Source organism: Papio anubis, chromosome 19 (genome assembly GCF_008728515.1).
Source record: "Papio anubis isolate 15944 chromosome 19, Panubis1.0, whole genome shotgun sequence".
In the NCBI taxonomy this organism is placed as follows: domain Eukaryota; kingdom Metazoa; phylum Chordata; class Mammalia; order Primates; family Cercopithecidae; genus Papio; species Papio anubis.
In genome coordinates this window covers 41,818,157-41,837,963 of record NC_044994.1, presented here as the reverse complement: position 1 = coordinate 41,837,963, position 19,807 = coordinate 41,818,157, and the positions used below count along the sequence as shown (strand labels likewise).

Sequence of the window (19,807 nt, the reverse complement as noted above, 5' to 3'; positions counted from 1 at the left end):
CAATAGGTGTGTTTGTCGTTGCTGCTAAGCGAACGCCCTTTGGAGCTTATGGAGGTCTTCTGAAAGACTTCACTGCTACTGACTTGTCTGAATTTGCCGCCAAGGCTGCCTTGTCTGCTGGCAAAGTTTCACCTGAAACTGTTGACAGTGTGATTATAGGCAATGTCGTGCAGGTTAGTAGGGTAAAGGAAGGTGTTCACTCCTATTGCTTGTTTGATCAGTTTCTAAAAATAATTCCTTTAACATATCATAATGGTAAACAAGTTAATAGTTATAGACCTTTTTTTTTTTGGGATGGAGTCTCGCTCTGCTGCCAGGCTGGAGCATGGTGGTGCAATCTTGGCTCACTGCAACTTCTGCCTCCCAGGTTCAAGCGATTCTCCTGCCTCAGCCTCCTGAGTAGCTGGGATTACAGGTGTGCACCACCAAGCCCAGCTAATTTTTGTATTTTTAGTAGAGACAGAGTTTTACCATGTTGGCCAGGGTGGTCTCAATCTTTTGACATCGTGATGCGCCTGCCTTGGCCTCCCAAAGTGCTGGGATGGATGACAGGCGTAAGCCACCACTCCCAGCCAATAGTTACAGACTTCATACATTTGTAATTTTAGTAATTTCTGTGACTCCAGAATCAATGTCATGCATAATTCAAAGCATCATATGTTCTAGAAACTGTATGTCTATCTGACTTGGGATGCATTTCAGTGCTTCCTAAATAGCAGATTGACTTCCTTGGCTTACTTGAAGTTAATTGATTTTCTCTATATGCCACCTTAGTAAACCCAAGCAATACAGCACACCTCCCCTAATTTTCTTACACATTGTAGGAGCTTGATCAGTGTTTGTTGTAAGAAATAAGATGCTTCCTTACCCTCTGTCTTGCTATGTGTGATGTACAAAATCAGTCACTCATATGCAGGTAATTGAAAATTCAGAATTCCTTTAAAGTATACAAACATTTATTGGATACCTAGTTAGAGGCTATTATAGGTGCTATGGTATCCAAGGTGGACTAAAAGGAGGTAATAATCTAATGAAAAAGATTATATATATATATATATATGTGTGTGTGTGTGTGTGTGTGTGTGTGTATATGATCAGTTTCTATATCTTTCATATATACACATATGTATATATGATATATATATTTAAAGATGTCAATGATGTGATCATTGCTAAAGGAAAGAGAATGACAATGGACACAGAAATCACTAGGCCTTGCATTTGAACTTGATTCTGTTCATCTTGCCATTGTGTATCTTCACATCCAGAAAAAGCAGTGACTTTTTTTCTTTGGCAGTTATGTCTGTTGAACCTAAAATATTTTCATAAAGAATTCTCGATATTGTCTTTTGTTATTTTTATTTTATTTTGTAGCTTTTACCTCTGACCTAAGAAGGCCTTAGAACAGATTAAATAGAAATTGGATACTTTTGGTTTTTGTGTTTTCTAGAATTTTAAAGTTTTCCTTCTAAAATATTTTTTTTTCCCAGCATGTATTCTCTCAAACTTTATAACACAAAGTCACTCTAAATAGTATTAGTTTAATTGTGTTTGTGCCTCTGTTCCTAAAGACAGTTTTTCTTGCCTTAAGTTTTCTGTCAGGCCAAGATAGAGTTTTCTTGTAAGGATATTAAGTGCTTAACAGGTAAATATTTGGGGTTAGGTCTTTATGGTTAAGAGAGAACAGAATATGCTTCAAATGACATTTGACAAATACCACAAAGCTGCTTTTCTAATTGAGTTTAATATTATTAAATATCATTTGGAATAAATGAGTTTTACTTATTTTTTAAGAAACAATGAAATCCAATGTGGATTCTTTTTCTTTTTCTTCCCTAATTACCCTGGCTAGAATCTCCAATGTTGAATAGAAGTTATAAGAAACGGATATCTTTGTCTTATTCCTGATTATAGGGGGAAAGCATCTGGCCTTTCACCTTTACGTATGATGATAGCTGTGGATTTTTTATAGATTCCCTTTGTCAGATTGAGAAAGTTGCCATCTGTTCCTAGTTTGTTCAGTGTTTTTGTCATAAAAGGGTGTTGGATTTTGTCAAATGCTTTTTCTGTTGACTGAGATGATCGTGTAAATCTTTTTTATTCTGTTGATATGCAATATTTGACAAACCTTGGCAAAAGAATATCCATTGACCAAGAAGTTTTTTAATGGCATTAATTTGTAAAATAAGATAATTTCATCTCAGTCAACAAATGAAACAGTTAGTAGATTAATTGATGTTATACTGAGTTCCCCCCAGTTTCATCTGCATTCAAAACCCTTAACTTATAAATGTACTGAATTTGTTGAGTTTTGAAAAACTTGAAACCTACACAAAAGTTAAAAGAATAGTACAGTGAACATCCTAAAACCCTGTACCTTGATAGACCAATTTTTTACATTTTGTCAGACTTGTTTTTGCTGTTGCTAACAGCCTCCAAAACAGGCTGTTAATGTTTTTGGTTGTTACTGTTTTTTGTTTTTTTGTTTAAGGCATTCTTTTTATTCAAAGTGTGGTTCTTGGACTAGCAACATCAGCTTCACCAGGGAAATGGTTAGAGATGCAGAATCTCAGGCAGACATAGACCTGCTGATTCAGAACCTACATTTTATTATAACAAGATGCCCCTATATGCATTTTAAAGTTTGGAGAGCGGTGGTCTACTCCTACCTCTTGCTCTCCTGACCAATCATTCATCTGTCTTCTCCCTAAGTATGCAGTCCTCAGCCTGTTTTACATTAGAATTACTTGGGATGCTTTTTAAAAGTGACTACTGATGCCCAGGCCCCACCTCCAGCCTTTCTGGTTTAATTGATTTGCTTAGGAACTTGAGCATGAGTATGTAATAAAGCTTCCTAGGTTATTCCAGCCTGCAACCAAGGTTGAGAACCACAGCCTCAGATACTCCCTCTGTTAAGGAGCATACTACTTTAGGATAGCCTATTGCATTTTTAAATAACTCTAATTGTTATAAATTTCTGTCTTATATTAAGGACTTAGTGGGATTTCTCTAAGTGGCAATTATCTTTAATATATTTGAAAACCAATTGACTATGGTTACACATTATGAATGTATTTAAATAATACCATTGAACTATACACTTAAAAATGGTTAAAATGGTAAATTTTGTTATGTGTATTTTACCCCAATAAAAAAATGGAAAAAAAACCCTATTGACTATAGTTTTTAGTCAAATTGTAAACACGTATTAGATATAATATGCTGTACTTAGATGTATTTTGTCCTACCTTAGAGCCATATAGTTTATCATTTTTGATAGATTGCCAACATTTCCATGTATTTGGTGCTTGTTCTTAATTACTAGATTTATAGAGGATATTATTTTTATTTTCCTTCTCTCTTCTAGAGTTCTTCAAATGCTATATATTTGGCAAGGCATGTGGGTTTGCGTGTGGGAGTCCCAAAGGAGACCCCAGCTCTCACGATTAATAGGCTCTGTGGTTCTGGTTTCCAGTCCATTGTGAATGGATGTCAGGTATGGACAACATTTTTTTAAATTCTCTGAAAATATGTTAATAGTTACTAGAAGAAATGTCCCACTGCAACATAACATTTTAGCTTTAGGGAGGATTGCTTGAGCCCTGGAGGTCAAGTCAACCGTGATCATACCACTGCACTCCAGCCATGGGCAACAGAGAGAGACCGTGTCTCTAAAAAAAAAAGAAAAAAAAAAAAGCTAATAATGAACCTGAAAGTGGAATAAGCTTGTCACAAAAGGACAAATACTGTATGTTTCTACTTCTTTGAGATACCTAGAGTAGTCAAATTCATAGAGACAGAAAGTAGAATGGTGTTCCTGGGGGCTGGTGAGGGAAAGTTAGTGTTTAATGGATATGGAATTTGTTTTGCAAGATGAAGAGCGTTCTGGAGATGGGTGGTGGTAATGGTTGCATCACACTATGAATACACTTAATGCCACTGAACTGTACACTTAAAAATGGTTAAAATGGTATTATATATGTATATACTTTACTACAATATTTTTAAAAGTTAGTATGTTCATCATTCTTTTCGAGTGCTTCCTACATGCTAGGCACCCTGCTAGATTTACATTCAATATCTCATTTAATCTTACAACCATCCTATGAAGCAAGAACTATTATTATTCTCATTTTACAGGCAAGGAAACTGATTATTAAAGCCATTAAGGTTACTGAGTCGTAGAATTTGAACCCAGGTCTGTGAGCATTAACTGTGAGGCACTGAATAAAGACTGTGAGGCAAGCAGGAACTCTCAAGAATTTAGGAGAGGATAAGGAAATGTGTTTTATTTCAAAGGAAGTGAATGATGCTGTTAGAAGTACAAACTAGTTTGACCTTTTTAAAGGACGGTTGGTTAAATACTTTTGTTTCTTTGAACACGGGGAAGAGAGTAAAGCGAAATTCAATTTCATTTGTAAAAGTCTTCATTTTATTACAAACAAAATAAGAGACAGAGGCGTATTTTAATAAACAATTTTCACATTAATTTGTTTCTATAACGATGTATCTTAAATAGTGACCTCAGTTTTCCTAGTAATAATTTTAAGAAACATCACGTTTTCTTAGAGGCTCATTATTTGCTGCTTTTCTGAGAAAGGCAAACAGTGGAAAGTGTTGGAAGAATGAAATGATTTCCTTGTTATGAGCCACCTAGATTGAACTACTTCTTGTAAATCTCTGGTCTCATTCAGATACCTCCATTAATGGGATAAATTTTTCTTTTGCCTTTTTAAAGGGTTTGTCCTTTATTATCTGCTGTACATTTATGCCAGATATTAATATCTCTGTTGATTTTCAAGGTTTATATTGTGTTAAGTATTACTATTCTTAGCCAAATGTAGGTAGGGCCTTTACTCAGGCAAACATGATTGAAACCTTTTAGTTTTCTCCCCCTACATCTTGGTAATGGATACGTTAGCGTTTGCTTTACAGTTACTTTAAAAGCATTTCCTTTTGAGACACTGTAAGCTAGGGTACAATATTTGTTGGATTTACCATTAATTTGTAAAATCAGTGTGTTTCTTAATACATTGGGTACGGTTAAAGGAGTTTTTATTGTTTGTTTTTAAATAGGAAATTTGTGTTAAAGACGCTGAAGTTGTTTTATGTGGAGGAACCGAAAGCATGAGCCAAGCTCCCTACTGTGTCAGAAATGTGCGTTTTGGAACCAAGCTTGGATCAGATATCGAGGTTGGAACCATAAAAATTTAAAAGAATTAGTTCTTATTAGCAGTCTATAAGTACTTTTAACAACATACCTTTTTATGGGAAAACTAATTTTGATACCAATTTTGTTGATGAGTATTGGCAAGATATGAACGATTAGAAGTTTGTAAACTATTTCAAAACTCTATTTTGGTTGTTAGTTTTGACATTTTTAACCCATATGAAATTAGATTCTATCTCAGCAGACCTCTAGTAGTATAATTATCCTGTGTAAGTAAGTGGCCATAGGCATGGGAGAGATGGAGGAAGGGAAAAAGTGGATTAAAAGGATAGACAAAAGAGTGAATTAATCTCCCGACTAAACAATTAGTAATCTGAGTAATTAAATCTTTAATGTGACTTATAGAAGTTTTATTTCTGGGACAATCTCAGAATAGATTTCTTCTTCATCACACAAAACATCTTTGATTGCAGATTATATTGTCCCAAATCAAACAAAAACTGATTTTATCTTTGAGAGCTACAACTTGAGAATGATAGTACAATACTGATAAAGAATTATGTTTTCTTCTCATTTGCATGTGAAAGGGCTACTGACATTTTATATTTTTTAACATTTTCAATAGTAATGTTTGACTTACACTGTTCACCCAGTTTCTCACCTGACCTTTTTGAAAGTTGAAAGGAATGAGACTTAAGAGAATCTATGCGGATTTTAGCCATGAAACACATTTGAGATATCCTTTATAAAGATAAGTCAGTGAGTCAAACGTTGATGAGGCAGCAAAGTGGGACACACTTAGCAGAGACTCTAACTACTTGAATAATAATTAACAACCTTTCTGTGACTCTGAGACCCTGTCCCAAGTTCTTTTCAGCCTCATAGTAACTGATAGAACCAGCTATTCCTGTCACTGAGGCACAGGATGAGAAAGATACACTCTTTATTACAGAACTCAGGGCTGGTTTACAAAGGTGGCTATAAGAAAACATTGCATGAAGACTCATTGTCAGGTTTTCTACAAAATATGACCTTGAGGATTTAGTTTTTGATTATAGGGTAACTTCTGTGATCTCACCATGCACGTCTAGTCCTGTTGGCTGTTCTTAGACGCATATTTAGAGAGGGACAGAGAATGTGTGCATTTTATTGTGTGACATTGAATGTTCTCAAAAACATTGCATGTTTTTAGAAAATATCCCAGAACTGAATAGGAATATGAAAATAGTAAATGGTTATCAGAAAGTCTTAATTTTACTTTTGTTTATTGGAAGTGTTATTTAAATTTAAAGAACTTATATTACTTTTAAAAGGTAATGCCTTAACAAGTCACTTTATTAATGTCTTTTAATAGCTGGAAGATTCTTTATGGGCGGGATTAACAGATCAGCATGTCCAGCTCCCCATGGCAATGACTGCAGAGAATCTTGCTGTAAAACACAAAATAAGCAGAGAAGAATGTGACAAATATGCCCTGCAGTCACAGCAGAGATGGAAAGCTGGTGAGTGAAATTGGAAAATATCAGTATCTATAGAATAAATATCTATAGGAAATATTTTCATCATTTCTATTATGGTTATATAATATTTACAAATCATACCTTTAAGAATTATTACATCTTTTCATTATTTGTTTTTAGATGATTAGATATTTTATTAATTATTGCAAAATTAACTGGGAATTTCTGTTTTGAAAAAGTTAATACTACTTAAAAAGTGGTATTGCTACTTGACCCTAGATAGACCCTTGAATTTTGTGCTGAACTGGTCCTGTTGTCAGTAGAACATGCTGAGGAATATGATACACTCTGTCAGAGGTGATAGCTCACTGTGGACTGGAATATAGAGGATGTCCTCTCCCACAAGCCATATCATAATCATAAGAAGGGGTAATGTGTTTGGAAAAGACCCACTGGGTCTTTTATGCTTTCCTTCTCGCATTCCTAATTAAGAATCATTATACCTGACTCGGAGACTTAGAACTAGTCTGAGACTCTAGTTAGTTAGAGTGCCCTGGTGTAGCACAGCAGGTTGCTATAGCGCCAGTCCAAAACAGGCAATGTGACAGCAGTTCAAGAAATGTGATATTTTAAAAATTAAACTGTTAAAGCAAGTGGAAACTCTTATTTAGGAGTATTAAATGCTTGAGGTAATGAGGATAATGTCCATCTTAGCATTTCAGAAGGATAAGTGGAATAGAGCTGATGCCATCCAACTCATCTGTGTTTTTTTAGTTATATGTTCATAGTAGAAGAGGATTGGTCTGGAAGTCAAGAGTTATCAGTTCTGTTTCTACTTCTACCATGCACAAGTTATCAAGCTCAGTCAAATCATTTATTCACTGAACCTCTGTAAAATAGAGATAACAATATTTGCTTTCCCTATTTATCTAATAAGGTTGTTGTAAAATCACATAAGGGCATATAAAGAAAGTATTTTGCCAATTGTAAAGTGATACCCAAATTAGGTTAGTATGATTCCTGACCCTATTTCCGAAGCTGTAGATTACTACAGTACATTCTAGTCAGTGGAGGTCAAAGTAGGTAAGATGTTTTACTTATAATTGTATTAGTGATTGCTCCCATAATTTCTTCGGGTTGCCTATCACTGTTAAGTTTGTTAGATTACTTTGTGGCATAGATAACTTGGTAACTTTTTAATTGCTTATCTCACCAAAAGAAGTTTAAAAGGGGCATTAAATCCACTTAGTGCCTTTACGTCTATAGCTAACAGACAAATGCTGCTAACACTCTTAGCAGTACCTGGTTAAAAAAAAATTGTAGTGAAAAAATTAAAATATAATTTTTAAAAATATAATTTTTAAAAGATGCAAAATGCATCTACATAAACACATGATGGTATCATGAATCCTCCAATATGGAAGATAAGTTGTGTAAGTAAGTAGTAAAGACTCAGGCTGAGTGCGGTGGCTCACATCTGTAATCCCAGCACTTTGGGAGGCAAGGAGGGCGAATCATGAGGTCATGAGTTTGAGACTAGCGTGGCCAACATGGTGAAACCCCGTCTTTACTAAAAATATAAAAAAATTAGCCGGGCATGGTGGTGAGTGCCTATAATCCCAGCTACTGGGGAGGCTGAGGCAGGAGAATTGCTTGAACCCGGGAGGCGGAGGTTGCAGTGAGCTGAGATTGTGCCATTGCACTGCAGCCCGGGCGACAATGCAAGACTCCATCTTAAAAATAAATAAATAATAAAGACTCAATTTTAAAGTAGACTGTGAGGAAAGGGTAGATCAGAAATTGAATATGTTTGACTTATATTCATGTTTCTTTTATTCTTATGATAGTCTTTCTACTATTTTTCAGCTAATGATGCTGGCTACTTTAATGATGAAATGGCACCAATTGAAGTGAAGACAAAGAAAGGAAAACAGACAATGCAGGTAGACGAGCATGCTCGGCCCCAAACCACCCTGGAACAGTTACAGAAACTTCCTCCAGTATTCAAGAAAGATGGAACTGTCACTGCAGGGAATGCATCGGTTGGTATCACCACACAGATTAGCTTCAATTCTTCCTGATGTGTTCAACACAAGATAATCATGAAGTATCTTGTAAATACTTTTTATGCCAGTCTTTAGTTGTTTCGCTTAAACTAATAGTGTTCATATTCAATCAATGTAGGTTTTCATAGTCCCACACAAAATCTTTTCATATTTATATAATACTCTTCTGATTTCTTAGTTTTTTCCGAACTAAGACATTTCAGAAACAAATCTAACTGGCTTATTTTGGTTTTCAAACTTTTTTTTCTCATGCATACAGTTCATCGTATTTTTTCTTACATCTACTCACATCTAGAAAGAAGTTTTTCCTTGACACCCTTTTCCTTTTTCTTTAGTAAAGTTGTGTTCTGTGCCTTAAAAAATCTCCTTCATCCACCAGAGTACCACTTTTCTAGTTGTATCTCAGATTGTGCACTGGCTTCCTATGTCCTGCCATATTCCTGATACTACTACTCCATTAGTTCAAACCTTGATTAACTGGATTATTTTAGCCTTTAGTTATTCTAGTATTTTTATTTTCAAGGGGATAGCTGATGGTGCTGGAGCTGTTATCATAGCTAGTGAAGATGCTGTTAAGAAGCATAACTTCACACCACTGGCAAGAATTGTGGGCTACTTTGTATCTGGATGTGATCCCTCTATCATGGGTATTGGTAAGTTTGTAGTAAAACAAACCGGTTCTATAATATTTCTGGAGATAAGTCTTCTTTGGCATTTAGAGTCCTGAAAAAGTGGCCAAACCAAGGTCACCTGTAGAGAAAAGAAGATTGGTGATCAGTTTAAATAAAAAATCTTTATGAAGAACTATCCTAGACACAATAGAAAAACCAAGACCGTGTAAACTCCATGGAGGAAGTAATCATATCTTAGTGTCCATTTGAGATTTAAAAAATCAACACACAGTAATCATATCTTATCGTTCCTTTGAGAGTTTAGAAATCAACACACAGAAAATAACAGAAATAATCGAAACAGAAACGTGATCCTGACAAGATAAAATAAATTATGAGATGGGAGAAATCCTGGGGTGAAATAGAGAAGGCTGTGTGGAGAAGGTGGTACCGCAGCTCCTTGCTGGTTGTTTTACACACAATGAAAGTACCTCATTCAGTCTTCCCATGTCTCTAGTAAGGGAGACTTCTTTGTGAATTAGAAAATTGAGGCTTAGGGAGGTTGTCTTGTAAGGTTCCAAATCAGTAAGTGACAGCCAGGGTATGAATCCAAGTCTCTGAAATCAAGTGCTCTCTTCACTGTGAGTTAAACGCATGGTCTCAGGAAGTCAAAATAATATTCCTCTTGCTCAGGTGAGTATTAGCAAAATAAAGACTTATAAATAATTATTTAGATTGGTAAAGTACTAGCTGGAAAAAATTTGGAACTCTATTGCTGGATGCACTCCTAGGAACCACACATGATGCTGAATTTTAATAGTTCCTGTCATTCTCTGGGGGAATAGGGAACCAATTAGGTGCCTCACTTGGAAAAATAAAATTTGGTACTCAGTAACTTTGATCTATCCCACCTACATATAACCTCCCACTCTAAGGAAAAGCCTGCCCTAGGGTATAGATTTCAGATTGTTTAGCCCTTTTTTTGAGTAACTAAATTGTTTTGAGGTAGGTTCCAAGAGAGAAGGAGGAGAACCTGTTACCAACCTGTCATCTCAGAGATCCTTCAGTGTAAGCCTACGGGTTCTACTCGAACAATACCACTTACGCTGATTTGGGATTAATACTCAACCATATTTGCTGCCATGTCCCTTAGAGAAGACATATTTCTGTATAGAATTCCTAAGAAAGCTGGCATGTTCATAGCTTGTCGTCTCTCACTATGTGTCTCAAATTTATGTCAGCAAGAACTGCAAGATATTTTGACACCTGTGAAAAGTCAATCTTAGAAGCTTATTAGCTTTCGGCTATCCACTATTGGCAAAACATAACTTTTGTCTTAGAAATGGAAGGTGGTGGAAAAATTAAACATCCATATGTTGTTATGGCATTTATTATTTTGATATCTAGGGCAGTGGTTCCCAACCCCAGATGATTGTCAAAATCCGCTCATAATCCCACACCTTTAGATTTTGTTTCAGTAGGTTCAGAGTGGAGCCCAAGAGCAGAGCTGGGTTTTGTTTTTTGTTTTGTTTAGTTTTGTTATTTTTTGACACAGAGTCACTTTGTCACCCAGGCTGGAGTGCAGTGGCGTGATCTCAGCTCACTGCAACCTCTGCCTCCCGGGTTCAAGTGATTCTCCTGCCTCAGCCTCCCCAGTAGCTGGGATTACAGGTGCCCACCACCACACGTGGCTAATTTCTGTATTTTTAGTAGAGACAGTTTCACCACATTGGCCAGGCTGGTCTCAAACTCCTGACCTCAGGTGATCCACCCGCCTCAGCCTCCCAAAGTGCTGGGATTACAGGCGTGAGCCACCACGCCCAGCGCAAGAGCAGAGTTTTTTTGGTTTTTTTTTTTCCCATACACCTAGATGCTTTTGATGATCAAACAAATGTATGTGACATGGGTTGGTTATTTTATACTTCTTTTACAGTTTAATCGTATTTAATAGGTTCTGATAGATTAGCATAGCCAGTGAGCAAAGAAAGGGTTGTTTTCCTTCCTTCTGTTCCTGGGCCTGAATATTTGCCCTAAAATACAAAGAATGCCACTGTGGTAGGACTGTCATTTTTCCTCAGGGCTTGAACAGAGCTGTACATTCCAGGTGTCCCACAGTATCAGCTGCCCCCTTCATCTAGAAGCTTGTCTGTCACTTGTGTGTAGTGATGGGATTAAACAAGGTAACTACTTGAAGCATCCCAGTTGAATAAGCGGGGAGAATAAGTTGTTGAGTATCAACTGGTTTGTTAATCTAACTTACTTACAAGAATAGTGGTCCTCAGTCCTATGATTACCTAACGACTAGCAATCCTTAGCCCTGCAGAATAGCTGCAGACCAAAAAAAAAAAGTGGGGGAAAGCCATGACTTGAAGAGAATAGTAGTGTTCTGAGGAAGTACACAGCTACAGAAAGACAGCACTCCCTGGAATTCCTCAGGGGTGGCAATGGTAGAGGGTGGTGGGTGGAACTTTGAGCCTCTTCAGCTGGAGCAGTTCTGGCATTATCTATTACTCGGCTTCCTTATGCAGAAAGAATCCTGATGCTTAAAGAGAAAAAGGTTGAAAACCAATTCAGAGCATTATTGATGAGTAGCTTGATGCCCAGAGAGATGCACAAAGTTGCATAGCTATTAGTGACAGGAAACAGGACTAGAAATAAGGTCTCCTTTTCCTAACAAGAATACTAAACCTTCTTGAGTCCCAGTAAATAACAGTGGTCTGGGAAGAGTCCTTTAAAAATCAAGTTATGGCCTAGCGTATTGTTACGGTGGATTCTGAGTTAAAGTGAACATACTGAGTCATGCTTGCTGTGTTGTTTATGCAGACAAGGAAGTGTGTACAGTGTTCTGAACATTGTCCACCTTTTATGTATCTGTCACCACTGTTGGCTACTTCATCCCCTGACCAGGCTGGATAACTGATGCTTTACTACTGAATACCCATCTCATTTTCACATTTTCATGCTTTAGACATACAAAGAGAATCTGGAATTGGATCCTGTAGTAAATCAGTAGCCACATGAAACTGGCATTTTAAATTGAAATGCATTACCTGGACAGTCCTAATCAATAAGCACACGGTTTGTTGTCCAAAGAGCATTTTAACTGCGTGACAAAATAAATATTATATTTAGGTTTCATTATACCTTTCTTGTAAATACTGATTTTTGTGAAACTTGATGCTGAATATTTGACTACTTGCATTCAGCAGAACATACCACATATTTTTCTTTGTAGACATTTTTGGCAGTTTCATTCTTCAAGAACAAATAGAAAAGTAGATAATCATCTCTACCCAAATTTTTTACCTTTTGGAAAAAAATATGGATTTACTTAAATTATGAGCAATATTAAACTCTCATTAGATCATCAGAAATCTGGGAGCTAAAGTTTATTTCAGAAGTCTTATTAGATGGCATTGCATTTCTTAAATTAGAAGTTATGTTTTATTTAAATTTTCTGCCTACCCTTGGAGTTGTAAACATCACCTTACTTGATAAAACCTTCCCTGAAGTGCCTCGTAGCTTCCCATCTCTCTGTGCCCATGTGGCGATACTGCTGCTATTTCTTGCCTTTTATCCAAATGGGCCTGAAAATTCAGAGTGTAGCCACAGTAACTTCTGTGCTATGAATGCATATGGCTTGGCTCCCAGGAGAGCACTCACTCTGCCTTGGTCTTTGATATCAATTATAATCTATTAATATAACTGACTATAAAATCCCATATATGATTCCTTTGGCTGTTTTAAATCTTAAAGCTGTTTATGGTAGAACTTTTCATGTAATTCTTTTATCTGCAGTTTGAATGTATAAACAACTTTTCACCTTGGTTCCAGTTTATTTTTATTATTATTATTTTTTTTTTTTTTTAAGAGACGGGGTCTTGCTGTGTTGCCAGGCTGGTCTTGAACTCCTGGCCTAAAGTGATCCTCCCACCTCAGCCTCCCCAAGTACTGAGATTACAGGCATGAGCCACCATGCCCGGGCCCTTTTTCTGCCTCTTTATTGTCACTTCATTTAATAGGTACTGTCAAGATAGTAAGGTTTGTGGCTACTAATAATTGCTGCATTATTTCTTCCTTACTTGGAAAGAAGCAGAAGCTTGATACATAAATATAAGATGACATTTATTTCTATATTTTTATAGAAGATTTTTATTATATAGGTCCTGTCCCTGCTATCAGTGGGGCACTGAAGAAAGCAGGACTGAGTCTTAGGGACATGGATTTAGTAGAGGTAAGTGTTCTTTCTTTTTTTACAACATGAATAAACCATGTACTTTTATAGCATAAATGACTTTAATTTGGTCTCATTGCTCTTTGAATTTCATTGTAGTTAGCCTTTCCAAATGATGTACGTCTAAATAAATAGTACCTTCATTAGATGCCTTGTGTTGATCCTTTTCCCCACCTGGTTAAAATGCTTTACTTTTATTTGAATATTTAAACTGCCTGATTTCTCCTACTAAAGTATAAATTCCTGGAAATTTCTTACTACTGTATAAAACTCTGTTACATTTTAGACTATCAACATCCCTGTTGAATATTATATAAGGTGGGAGAAAAGTAACTTTAACTTAATTTAATAAAGTAAAGAAATGTAAAATAATTGACATAATAGAAAAGCCATATCTAGTACCAAAGCTACAAGTTTCTTGCCCGTCTCCCCAAATAGAGCCCCCTCCCTTAAATATATCTAAATGTATCTTTGGCTTTTATACGATAGTCATAGCTTGATTTCGGATGCACCTATCATAATTTTTGACACTAGAACTTAAATTTATTGAGTGATTTCTTTTTAAATGTTAGTATTAGCACTAAAGTGTCTTAAGCATTTAGCATAACTAAAAGAAGAGGTGGAGAAACAAAGATGGTTATATACGTTCCACACTTTTGGAGTATTTGAAAATTTTAGGTGATTAAGCATGTGATGTTGGCATTGGGAAATAACTAACAGAACAAAGGAAATCTGACTATATTTAATTCAATAGAGAAGGCGTAGGCACAGGTGTGATTTCCTCTATGATAATCTCTCACATAGGAAACCATGATTTCAGACAAGTGGTTTATCCTTAAATCTCTTCTACTTTTAGTAGACCACAGATCAGAGCCTCAAAGAGGCTGCTTAATTTATTATATTTGTGTCAGCAAATAGGTACCACTAAATTTCTCACTTTAGACTTCACATTTAAAACTATTGAAGTATATCTACTCTGGAAAGTTGTTCATAATCATTTGTAAATGTATACATTCTCAAGGACATAACTCAGAACAGTTTTCCTAGGTTCAGAAGCCTAGTTTCACTACCTAGTCTAGGTCTCTTAGTATCTCCTTGAAGATGGCTCTGTAGAGTAGAAAGATAATGGTGGATCTCAGCACAAATGAGGCACCATCTTGAGAGACCACAGAGTATAGTAGGAAAGAGCACAGACTGAATTTTATCCCAACTCTGCAAAAGTTACCTTTCTTAGAATGAGTTTCCTTATCTATAAAGTTCCTGAATTAAGATCATATGATAATATAGTACTATAAACTTGAAGTAAGGTAATTGCAAGTTTGGGTAAGTATAATATGATACTTTTCAGTTCTGCCACATTTCAACATAGTAACTGTTCCCTTTATGTATGTGGCTTTGAAGGTTTATTCTTTGTTCTGTGTCAGCTTCTTGGAAGGATAGCTTCTAGTACTGCATAATAATAATAATAGCAACCACTTATTGAGTACTTGCCATGTTTCAGGTAATACACTGGACACTTAATACCCATGATTTTATCTAACCTTGACAGTGACTCTTTCTTAGCATGATACCACAGTCACATTTTCACATGCAGAAATGTGAATTTAAAGAGTTTAAAGAATACGCAGAGGGTCACACCCTAACAAATGATATAGCCAATATTTGAACCATCCATCCAGTTCTAAAACCTGTGGGCTTTCTACAATATCCCACTGTGTCTGGTATGTGTCAATTTATGGGATTACTGAGAATTTCCTCTAAGGGATGCATTTGACTAAAATTATTTAGTAAATGCACACATTTCAAACCTGATCGCTTTATACAGAATGATTGTAGATATAATAACTTTGTGAGGTAACTTAAACAGGAAGAAACAGCAGACTTAGCTATTGATAGGACTCGACCATTCTCATTTAAAAATTAGTTTGTGAGTAAGGATTTTTGTTAGTGCTTTAATTTTTGTTTTAAGGTCAATGAAGCTTTTGCTCCCCAGTACTTGGCTGTTGAGAAGAGTTTGGATCTTGACATAAGTAAAACCAATGTGAATGGAGGAGCCATTGCTTTGGGTCACCCACTGGGAGGATCTGGATCAAGAATTACTGCACACCTGGTTCATGAATTAAGGTACTTGCTAGAAATAGCTGCATTTCAGATTTGCTGTTTTTTATAGAAATGCATGGGTTTAGGTTTCCCCAAAACACTCCAACATTTTTCATTCTTCATGTCTCCTGCACAGGCTCTTACCAGGAACAAGTTACTTGGGTAGCGCTTTTCATCTGGTCTCTTAGATGAGTCAGTCAGCTTGTTAGTGGCTCTGCACTTAGGAACCAAGCTCTTCCTCTGTGTGTCCAGTCTTTATGCACCACTCAGCTTGTGTTCACTGCATGAGCAGATAATGAGGCCCTGCTTCTCATGGCACGTGTGTTTTAGTGCCAGTTACAGGAGTGAAATAAATTTATTTTAGAAAAAAATGTACTGAGTGAGTACTGATCTAGATGCCATAACTTATGAAATCTAAGCAAACTGACAATTTGGGTCTGAGCTAAGTTTTTCTTTTCACTGCTTCCAGGGTTCCACAGGAACCTTTTGTGTGTTCGGTACTTTTCAGTTTTGATAGAAGAGCTCCTCCTTCTCGTACTCTCTAATTTTGGAACATTCTGCTCTGTTTGTACAAAAATTGCAAACAAAACCAAGTAAGTCAGGCTGAAAAATTACTCTGACTCCCTGTTAGGGCAGGGGAAATGTGACTCTTATTTCACTTAATGATTCACTGAGTTGAAATAGGTGATTGACATATACAGAAGTTTGACACATACAGAAATAATTCCTGGATAATTTTCTCAAAGTCATCATCTTAGGAGTGATGAGTACTTTAAAAGAGTCTAATTTTTATGAAAGGGACATGGATAGTTTCTAAATTATCTGCCCTTTCATAGGGACAAACTTTATTAATTACATATCTTCTAAGGTGCCATGAGGCTCTCACTGTATAAATTAAAGGAGCTGAATGTTCATCCCCTTCCCCAGCTTCCCCTGTTTATCCAGTTACCTCCTCTTCTCACTTCTTTCCCATAACACATGCAAGCTTGTGTATGTGTTTCAGGTCCTCTAACCCTAAATCCACTCATCTCCTTTTTAGTTTGCCTCCCTTTTTTTTTTTTTTAAATTAAAAACTTTCAGCTTTCCAAAGTCTTTTCCTGTTGTAATCATACCAATATTGAGGACTGGGGAAAAGATTGAGCAGATGAGCTGAATAAGAATGAATAATGCAAATTGGATTGTTATTAGTTCTATTTAATTAATCTAATTTTTAAATTAGAGTAGATTTCAGTCACTGCTTTCTTTTTCAGACGTCGAGGTGGAAAATATGCCGTTGGATCAGCTTGCATTGGAGGTGGCCAAGGTATTGCTGTCATCATTCAGAGCACAGCCTGAAGAGACCAGTGAGCTCACTGTGACCCACTCTTACTTTGCTTGGCCAGGCCACAGTAAAACAAGTGACCTTCAGAGCAGCTGCCACAACTGGCCATGCCCTGCCATTGAAACAGCGATTGCATTTGATCAAGCCATGGTGACACAAAAATACATTGATCATGAATAGGAGCCCATGCTAGAAGTACATTCTCTCAGATTTATACCAGTGAAATATGATTTCTGAACTAAAGAAGACATTAAAAGAAATTGTATTCTTGCCAAGTAACCACCACTTCTGCCTTAGGTAATATGATTATAAGGAAATCAAATAAATGTTGCCTTAACTTCAGTTAATGTTTTCCTGTCATTTATATTTTTTAAAATGTTAAATTGTGATAAAATACATATTACATAAACTTTACCATCTGAACCCTTTTTTAGCGTACAATTCACTGGCATTAAGTACATTCACATTTTTGTACAAACATCACCACTTTTTATCTACAGAACTTTTTCAATCATCACACACGGAAACAATAACTCCTCCTTCCCCCATCCCCTGACAACCACCAGTGTATTTTGTCTCTATCAATCAATTTGATGACTCTAGGTACCTTATAAGTGAAATTATAAATATTTGTCCTTTTGTAACTGGCTTATTTTACTTTATATAATGTTCTCAAGATTCAGCCACCTTATGTTGTAGCATGTGTCAGAATTTCCTTCTTTTTAAAGGCTGAATAATATTCTGCTGTATGTATAAACCTTACTTCCTTTCTTCTCAGCTTAAAGGCCATTTTTCATCCTTTATTTGCTCCCTTTAAAATGCCCCAACACATCTATTGCTTTGTCTATCTGTTCTAAGACTGGATATGTAGTAGGGCAAGGCCCTATTGTTAACTTCATGAAAGAGCCATTGGAAATTTTAATTGAGATTAAATTGAATTTATGGGTTATACATTTATTAGGGAAAAGTTTTTTCTTTTCTTTTCTTTTCTTTTGAGATAGCATCTTGCTGTGTCACCCAAGGCTGAATTACAGTGGCACAATCATGGCTCACTGAATAATAGATGTTAAATAATACTAGATAATGTTAAATAATAGTATCAGAAGTACCTACACTGTTTCCTCAACTCTTTGCTCATATGGTTTCCTTCATTTGATTAAAAAGTTGGAGTGGCACATACATCCCCCTTTCTGTCATAGAGAGGCAGATGACAAGCGGCCCACTCATGTTTTGGGGTAATGGACTAGTGGCAACAGGCAAGTCCAGCTTTTTCTTGTTTGGGATCCTTACCGAGAAGCAGGCTTCCTCTAATGTCATAAAAATATTAAAAAGTAAGAACCCTGTATAATTTCTCATAATAAAACAATCTTTTGCGGAACATTTTTTTACATTTTCTTCTTTTGTTGTAACTTATAATAAACTTTCTCTGTGGGATGAAATGACCAAGGCCACATGTTACCATTTTCTAGAAACACTAGTGATCGTTTATCAAGCCTATGAATTTCCAGATGAAGGAGGAATTGTCGCCAATTAAATGGCTGAAGCAAGCCTCTTCCCAGGGCATCTCCTGGCACAGGCCTTAAGGTTTATCGCTTTTCCCCATAAAGGTCTTGAGTAGTTTTGTTATTCGATTGAGACCTGTCTCCTATTTTCTTTTACATTTGGTTATTGCTAATGAATAGCTTTTGTATATTATATATCTAGCCAGCTTGCAGAGCCCTTTTATTAATTTGAATCACGCAGATAGTATCTCATTTATTTTTATTGCCTTTTTGCCTTGGGCTGAGATCACTGGCACAGTACTGGAGGAAATAAAATGTGGTTAATGCTCATATTCGTTACTCACTAAGTTGATGCTTATAGTAGGTTTCTGACAGATAATACTTTATCAAGGTCAGGAAGTTTCCTTCTATTCCTAGTTTTCTTAAGAACTTTATGAGTAGTTCATTCATTCTTCACTCTAATCTCACTTGGCTGCCACCACTTAAGCCACAGTTCTCTTACTCATGCCACCCTTTATCTTCATATTGCCAGAACTAGTGGAGATCTTTCTGTCTTCACCTTATTTGATTTCTCCAAAACATGACCCAGTTGACCATTCCTCCTTGAACTGACTTCTGTTCATGTCTCTGCTTTTCCACTGCCTCTCAGGCCATTCTTTTTCGTCTTCTTGGGCAACTGCTCCACTGCTGTGAGTTTCTTGGGATTGGTTTTTGGATTTGTGGCGATTTCTTTCCATGATTCTAAATGCCATCACATTTGGCTGGGTACAGTGGCTCATGCCTGTAATCCCAGCACTTAGGAGGCCAAGGCCAGAGGATCACATGAGCCCAGGACTTCAAAGACCAGTCTGGGCAACATAGTGAGACCACATCTATACAAAGCAAAAAACCAGAAAAATGAGCTGGGTGTGGTGGCATGTGCCTGTAGTGCCAGCTGCTCAGGAGGCTGAGGTGGGAGGATTGTTTGAGCCCAGGAGGTTGAGGCTGCAGTGAGCCGTGATTGGGCCACTGCACTCCAGCCTGGGTGACAGAGTGAGACCCTGTTTCAAAATACATACATACATACATCATCACATTTACATCCCATCACTGGTCTCTACCTCCAGACTCCTGTAGCAAACTCCCCTCTTGACTTTCTCACAGATGTCTTCTTAAACATGCCCTGAACAGTAACTTTTATATCCCACTTAACTAGCTCCCTCTTCAAGTTCTTCTCAGTGCCAGTAGCTCAACTCATAAATCCGGGCATTTCCCTAATTTCCATCTGCTCCCTCACTCTTCATCTCCGGTCCATCAGCAAGTATTATGAATTCTTCCAAGATATAAATACAAGCTCAAATACA

General features: G+C 36.6%; 1 protein-coding gene across 1 annotated transcript in view; it reads left to right on the top strand.

Annotated features, from left to right (window-relative positions):
* ACAA2 (acetyl-CoA acyltransferase 2) overlaps nucleotides 1-17,304 on the top strand; it is a 29,242-nt gene extending 11,938 nt beyond the window's left edge. The window contains exons 2-10 of the mRNA XM_003914373.3: nucleotides 7-173; nucleotides 3,368-3,496; nucleotides 5,077-5,193; nucleotides 6,525-6,672; nucleotides 8,497-8,672; nucleotides 9,220-9,349; nucleotides 13,471-13,541; nucleotides 15,511-15,665; nucleotides 16,892-17,304. Of these exons, the coding sequence (XP_003914422.1) occupies nucleotides 7-173; nucleotides 3,368-3,496; nucleotides 5,077-5,193; nucleotides 6,525-6,672; nucleotides 8,497-8,672; nucleotides 9,220-9,349; nucleotides 13,471-13,541; nucleotides 15,511-15,665; nucleotides 16,892-16,976 (1,178 nt within the window). The 3' untranslated portion in view covers nucleotides 16,977-17,304. The remainder of the gene's footprint in view (nucleotides 1-6; nucleotides 174-3,367; nucleotides 3,497-5,076; nucleotides 5,194-6,524; nucleotides 6,673-8,496; nucleotides 8,673-9,219; nucleotides 9,350-13,470; nucleotides 13,542-15,510; nucleotides 15,666-16,891) is intronic.
* Nucleotides 17,305-19,807: the final 2,503 nt, after the last annotated feature.